The sequence below is a fragment of the Atta cephalotes genome (assembly GCF_000143395.1).
Source record: "Atta cephalotes unplaced genomic scaffold scaffold00042, whole genome shotgun sequence".
Classification (NCBI taxonomy): Eukaryota; Metazoa; Arthropoda; class Insecta; order Hymenoptera; family Formicidae; genus Atta; species Atta cephalotes.
The window spans coordinates 1,798,179-1,806,245 of NW_012130106.1; the positions used below are offsets into that span (position 1 = coordinate 1,798,179).

Below are 8,067 nucleotides of genomic sequence, written 5' to 3' on the forward strand. Positions count from 1 at the left end.
TAACGGTTACGTTACGTACGTACGTCTCTTCCTTTCCTTTCCTTAAACTTAATTAATTATACTACTACTTCGTTTTCGGTTCGTTTACTTAGTACTACTACCTAACCTACGTCGTGTGGTCGTCGCGCTCTCTCTCTCTCTCTCTCTCTCTCTCTCTCTCTCTCTCTCTCTCTCTGAGAATCGAATCACTCGCGGTAATGCGTTTCCACGCCTTCTCGGCGAGTATATTGTCAGCCGCGTGTCGTTTCGCGAAATTGTTGCTGTGCGAATAAGTTACGTCATGCTCGCGACACGCAGCATCCAATGAATTAATTCCTTGATCACTTCTAGTTAATTGCTTCTCCAATCGCATTCTCGGACCGCAAAACTGATATTCGGGAATATATAGTTAAAAAAGAAGCGAATTTATCGTACGATTTAACAAGCCTCTCGACGATATTCGCTGCAATTCTTTATCAGAGGCGCCGGACCGTCGATATGCGTTTAATGACTCCGTAAATTGTAATGCATCAGGTGCACCGACGATATCGTCATACCTCCAAATCTGCTCGTATATGTTCTAGTAATCTGTCCCACAATATATCTATGCAATTTTCAAATTCTCGCAGCAATTTTCGATATGTATTTCAGTTCTTTTGAAGTTAAACTGTGCAGGTCATCCGATACAATGAGAAACAATTTAATTACTGATCGATTTCGCTCTACGCGGCTCTATAAATAAACTCGCTCACAATATCGTTTTCAGTATTTTGTGAAAAGAGAAAATATGCAGTATTTGTGCGTCAGTCGCGGGCCATTGAAGTGAAGAATCCCGACAGCAAAGTACAAATAAAGAGACGCGCAAACATGGCGACAAGACCTTTATATCGGCCTTTATACGCGCTATCATCTGCGGAGCGTTAAATTGCGACAAGACGAACATGCTAGTAAACCTGTTAAAAAGTCCGTACAACGTACGATTCGAGAACGTGTACGTTCTATTCAAAATCGCTGCAACAGCTGAAATATCGATACTGATTGATGAATTTGTTAGCATTGAGGAAATCGGTTATTTTACATTCTCCAATAACAATTATGTCATTCTACTGCGCTTTCGAATTCCATCTTTATCTTTGATGACATCACATGCGACAAGCAGGATGCGATAAGAGACTTTGTAATGGGATGATACGCGGACGTCGACTGCTTTTATCTTTGTCAGACATACGCAAAGATACCGAAGCATCTTATACGCGATTCAAATCTGTTATTCAAACTGGGTGATACAATCTGAAACGCGTGTGAATATCGATATGTCCTATGAGAGATTTCTACGATTTATGTCGTAAATGTTAGCAGCAAAAATATGGATTTCTAATGATTGACAAGGACAATGCGCTTACCGATGGGCGATATAGAAAAGGATTTAATGACTTTGCAATATCATCTGATGATTTGATCATCTGACATCGATACGTTAACACTACAGCAAAGAGAGAAGCAGTTCTGAGCGATCAGAAAACGTCATGGATATCGTGTATGAAGTATATTTCAATGACGAGGGAACAATGCTTGATGACAAACATATCACCTTGCATAAAAAACGACGATATAATTATAGATGGAAAAAATACGATGGAACGGACTTGTACGAGTTAATGAAATTTTTCTATGAAAGTATCTGTACGGATGACGTACAGGAGCATTCTGATGACAAATGCTCACCGATCAGGAGCATTCTGATGACAAATGCTCACCGATCAGGAGCATTCTGATGACAAATGCCCGCGGTCATAGCCTGAGTAATTAAGTAATAAGGGATACAAGTATAAGAATATAATAGCGCCATTGAAGTCGAATAAAAAAGTTGGAACAGGAATAAACAAAAGAGTAGATTTACTGCGTACGATGACGCTAAACGATAACAAGATTGATTATATCCATTGATATGATCCTAATGATATTAGAGTAGATCTGCGATTCGAGGCCTCGCGCCAGGCGAGTCACAATGGACAACGAAATTCTATCGAAAAGCTTCATGAAACCGGTCTGATTATAAATTAACCTCGTTCTACACACATCGTTCAGTTGACAATGCCGATCAACAAGTTTGGACTTGGAAGCGAATCGCATTATCAGTGGCGTGGATTGCTGAAATTACGCGATAACGCTTTTTGCAAAGCCGCGCAAAATTCGACGTATAGCGTTACCAGTGGATGATGCTGACGCAGCAAACAAACGATACGCATAGCAGAGTGATCAAGATTTGAAAGATCGTCTGAATAAAATTGAGAGGATTGTAGCCTTACAAAATAATGTGCAGATTATGCTAAACGAACTAGAAAAGAGGATTCGAAAAGTGCATCGTGCTGAATAATTATTCGCAATATCTGAGAAACTCTGCTGGTTGATGAATTGTACGCTTCGGCGAGAAGAAATTTTCCGCGAAGCTGACACATCACAGTATTCGGATACAATGACCTGTGGCAGGCAGATGTGATCGAGATGTCCTTATACGCGATTCAACAGAGATTACTATTACATTCTCACTATTATCATGCTAAGTAAGCACACATGGGCCGAGCCGCTCAAAGCCAAAAACGAGAACGAGGTGATCGGAGCGATGAAGGTGATCGCAAAGATAATTCGAGACGATGAAAGGTGTCCGACAAATTTGTATACTGACAGAGGAAAGGAATTTTATAACTCGGATGTGCAGAAACTCTTGAAAAAATGTAACATCCACCATTATTCTATGTATTCCAGTAAGGCAGTAGAATATAAGCACCGATTCTAACTCACAGCAACCAGCAGATGGATTGGGTGGCGAAGTTACTGATGCTGGGTTTGAGGGAGGAGGAAGCGCGTCATCGAAGTTCGTGTTAGAAGGAAAGAGGGGATTTGTTCCTTCTCTCTTTCACTCATTGAAATCCTATACTTATTATTGCGCTCTCTCTTCCTTCCGTTGCGCTCTCTTTTCTTTTTTTCTTTTGCACACGATTTTATTAAATAGATATGGTATTTACGATTTTTAATGATATGACTTAGAAACTAATTATAATAATATTTTCATGAATTTTTAATAATATAACCTAGTAACACTAATTATAATAATATTCTTTTTTATCAATATAATACAAATGGCCAAGCGCGCTTTCTTATTGATTAATTCAATACTACGAAGATAGATACTTCAATGCTATGAAGAAGAAATGACGAAGATACTAACGATAAAATAATTTTAAAAGAAAAGAATACATATTTTAATTTTACATACATTTATTTATCATGTAATGCAGTATGTACAATATAATTTAAACCATAGAACTATTAGTTCACTTTTTATAATAGAATTTTTATAATAGAATTTTTATCATAAATTTTGTACAAAATGTTTGCAGCATCGCTTTTATTAGTAATACAATTTTGTTTTAAAAATGACACAAAATATTCGAATTTCTTACTAATATTAACTCATAGAATACATGTTCACACATTGCTCAAGCTCAAATAAGAAAAACACAGTTGTTGGTTTCATGTACAAACATGTATTATTTAATGTTAACTTCACATTATTCGTATCATATATTTTAACAAGTTCCAAATTCAATTCTTGAATCAGTGATGATGATAATGACTGTTGACTGTATTAATCGTTCGATATCTGCACGTCGATGAATGAGGTCTTCTATGTAGCATAAGGTATGAACATGTGATTGCCCGGATTATCAATTGCAATTGATTGTACATGCGATGATCCTACAACGATCCCAATATCCAAAAATTTTTACGCTATTGATATCAATGCATATTTCCTCACTAAGATACGAGGCATATAGTGAGGTTTCGAAAATGTAGACGATGTTTGAGAAAAGGCGCTTTAAAAAAAAGAAAACATGTAAATAGATCTTACAAAAATAACGTATAATACGTATAAACAAAATATTTTATAACATTAATTGAACTTACTGTCTCTTGCACTACTGCCTCATCCTGTTGAATTAGAACGTAAGTTCATGGCTTGAGATATTTTATTTTCTCGAAGAACTTATAATTAGCAATAGCTGTCTGAATGTTTTGTTGAAGCTCTGAACAACTAATGCGGTAATGTTGCCGAAGCTCTTCTTTTAAACAGTGTTCCCTTCTACATTTTTTTTACACACCCTAAAATAAAGAGGATTTTTTTTTATATACATTATACTTTGAAGAACAGTTGCGACGTGGTCGAAGGATACCAAATTGACCATAAGAATGAACTCTAACGATTTCGAATTTCTTTTATCTAAGGATTTCGATGCCAACAACAATAAAGTCTGTCTGTTCCCATATCTTTATTATCTTTTTTCAAAAATGAGTTTTAAGCAATGTATCCAATTTAGAATTTTACTTATCTTAAAAAATATGCAAGTTAATTTTTAATATAATTGCTATTAAACCTAATGCATAATGACACATGTTTAAGAATACACTTTAATGATAACTTTTTTTTTACCTAAGAGATCGACAAGCAACAATAAAGTGTCATGAAAATAATATATCATCAATATCCCATTTCTAGTCTTTTTTATCAAAAATATAGAATTTACATATCTTAGTTATGTAGAATCATTAGATCATACTATGAATCACCTAGAGGGAAAAGTAAAAAATTCGATAATGGAAAGAGAATGTTCACAAAAATGTAATTCCTATCTCCAGTAGTATATAAAAATAGAGAGATCTGTATACACGCTGTCAGTAGTAAAACTGAAAGGTTAAGGAAATACGCGAATCTTCAATTTTTACAAAAATTTTTTCTTCGAGTTTTATTCAAGATGGAATACGAAGATGTAGAAGTAAAAACAGAACATGAAGCTCAAAAAGAATTAGAAATTGATTTAAAAGATTTAGAAGATGAATTTATAATTGAGGAAGAAGGATCAGAATCAGACTCAGAATCAGATTATGATATCGCGGACTCATGTTATGAAAGCGACAGTAACAGTGACAATCATGCTGAAGTAACAAATCGTTCGAGCTGAAATCAATACTTCGGATAAAACAAATTAGATGTGCGTCATATACTTTTATTATTTATTACTTCAAACCATTCTTCAGATCGTGATAAGTTTTGCTCATCGGGCATCAAGATTGCATGATTTATTGTTACGTCTTCATGCTGTTCGTCAACATGTTATTAGTCAATATATACATATTGATGGTATCTATTGTAAGAAATACCGAGATCCGCTGTATCAAATATTATCAATATGCAATCTATGCACTATTTATATTTTGCACAATGTGAAAGACATTTAACGCAACTATGCAAAAATTATACTTTTTAGTGACTGTGTGAAAATTATATTTTAGTGACTGTGAAAAATAATACATTTTAACATGGATCAAACGGAGCGTGATCTCGTAGCGCAAGCCGTTAAATACGCGAGAAGAATTTCTTGCGTGGGAACAGCGTTGCGATAATTTCATCGAATCGCTGAAGGAACAGAATTGTGCTAAATGTCCGCGATTATCGATTGGTGTTAAACGCTCGTATCACGAGACTCGAAAATTTGAAAGATACTGTGCGCGAATGTTTTGTGCAAGTGAGTGCGGGTATAGCGCGAGATTTCGATAGCGCAAGGTTGAACAGCGTTCGAAAGCTGTATATATTGACCGGTGCTGTAATAAACTCTGGACACATCGAACCTCGCCAATTCTTCAAAGATGCGAGAGAGATAGTGCTAGAACGTGTGCAAAGTTATTCAGAAATATGATAATATTAAGATAAACACAGTGTTTAATGATGAATTTATATCGAATGATAAACGTGCGAATAAAAGTGTGAGCATGAGAAACTATGAACTCTTCCGATTTGCAAGAATGGAACGCGTCGCACATGATCGAGCCTATCCACATCGCTGGAGAAATTTCAGGAACGCGATAGCGAGTGGACGCTGTCGCGTATCCTGAATTTAATTGTAAATATAAACAAGTACAATCTGTTATACGCGGAATGTCGCATCAAACTCCAGCGAGAAATTAAAATGAAGAGAACGGTGCGATCCATGGACAATGCATGCTTTGCCTGATCAGTTGCCGCTCTATACCCAGCTAAAAAGCATACGGAGCAAGAATTATCATATTCGCATTATTTTACAGTGCTAAATTTAACAGGCATCCAGTTTCCAATGACGTTGAGTCAAATTAAAAGATTTGAAAGTCTCAACGAATCTTTACCTCTCCATCAATGTTTGTCTCAAAGAGGAGCAAAAAGAAAGTCTTCCATTACAGCTCACCGACTGAAAGAGGGGCAAACATGTCAATCTCTTGTATGTACATCTATGCAACGATAATACAAGGCATTTTGCATCGATAAAGGATCTGTTCCGCCTCGTGAGCTCACAAATCAGTAAATATGGACACAAAAAATACTTTTGCGATAGGTATGTATATATATATTTAATTGAAAATTATGAAAATATTTTTTATAACCTCTTTGTGACAATAAAAAAAATTATCCTTTTTTTCAGATGCCTGCACTATTTTGGATCTAACGCAAAGCTGGATATTCACGTAATAGACTGTGAAAAATTAAACGATTGCGCCATCACGTTGCCGAGCGAGAACGACAAGTGGTTAAATTTCAGCAATCACTGCAGGAAGGAGCGCATCCTATTCGAGATCTACGCCGACCTGAAATGCATCCTGGAGAAAACGGAGAGAGACCCGAATGTACCAAACCAATCATAATGTATTTAGCATTGGATATGCGCATATTCATACGACAACTTGTGTATGTATCGGTTTCATCGCGGTAACAATTGCGTTCGCCGAAGAACTAAATGAGAAGTTTAGCGCATAGTGTAGAGTCTATACTTTCGGCCAATATACCCATGGCAGATTTCTCGCGAGATTGGCAAAAGTTTAGCAGCGCCACGCACTGTGTGTAAAAAACCGTTCGAGCCTGATGATACATGATATGTGATCATTGCCACTTGATCGGGCGATACAGAGGCCCCGCACTCAAATTGCAATTTAAATTATAAAGATTCATATTGCATTCCCGTAATTTTTCATAATTCATCGGACTACGACACACACTTTATTAAGAATATAGCTACCGCGTATAAAGGACGTACAGAACTACTTCCCATAACTAAAAATAAAGAAAAATACATTTCATTTACGAAATATATCGATAGCACCAAAAATGACAAAAAGAAAATTTGTATAAAATTACAATTCATAGATTCATTTAAATTTCTCACATCAAGTTTAGGAAAATTAGCATCATATCTCGATAAAGATAAATTGAAAACTACGCGGTCAGAATTTTTTAATCTCAGCGCGGAGAATTTCGATCTACTCACGCGTAAAGGTATATTTCCGTACGAGTACGTTGACTGCGTTGAAAAGTTGAAAGATACCTGTTTACCTCCGCGCGAATCGTTTTATATAGTTCGTTGACGGGCGATGTTCTATCCGAGAATGATTACGCGCACGCCGTGAACGTATGGCGATTCTCTATTCGAACCCTCGGCAAATACAGTGATCTATATTTAAACAATGATCTATATTAAAAACAGATGTATTGTTGTTAGCCGATATATTTGAGAATTTTCGGGATAGTTGCATCATTAGTTATGGACTCGATCCCGCGTATTATTATACACTACCGAGTTTTACGTGGGAAGCGATGTTGAAATTCGCGTCAATTTCGAACTTCTTACCGATGTTGACATAGTTCTATTCTTTGAACGTAGTATACGTAGCAGTCTGAGTCAATGTTCAAACAGGTATGCGCAGGCCAACAACAAGTACATGCAGTCGTACGATTCATCAAAACCATCGACGTACCTGATGTAGTAGAGTAGTGTTGTAGTAGATCAGTACCTGATGTAATAGACGTCAACAACTTGTACGGCAACCTGTGGGCAATGTGTAAACCATTGCCATACGCCGATTTTCGCTGGATCGACGACAATTTTGATGCTATGAATGTCGATTCCGACAGATTACGTTCTCAGGTTGATTTGGAGTATCCATAATGCGCATTTCAATCTATTGTTTTATCCAACGCGCAAAAAACCACACGGCAAGCGAAAA

The 8,067-nt window shown here is 36.5% G+C and overlaps 1 protein-coding gene across 1 annotated transcript; it reads left to right on the plus strand.

The window, feature by feature from the left end:
* The first annotated feature begins 2,536 nt into the window (after window positions 1–2,536).
* LOC105622258 lies at window positions 2,537–7,827 on the plus strand. The gene is given in 5 exon segments (XM_012203678.1): window positions 2,537–2,608; window positions 6,268–6,404; window positions 6,492–6,646; window positions 6,649–6,754; window positions 7,725–7,827. Coding segments are annotated over 5 exon segments (573 nt in total).
* The last annotated feature ends 240 nt before the right edge of the window (window positions 7,828–8,067 follow it).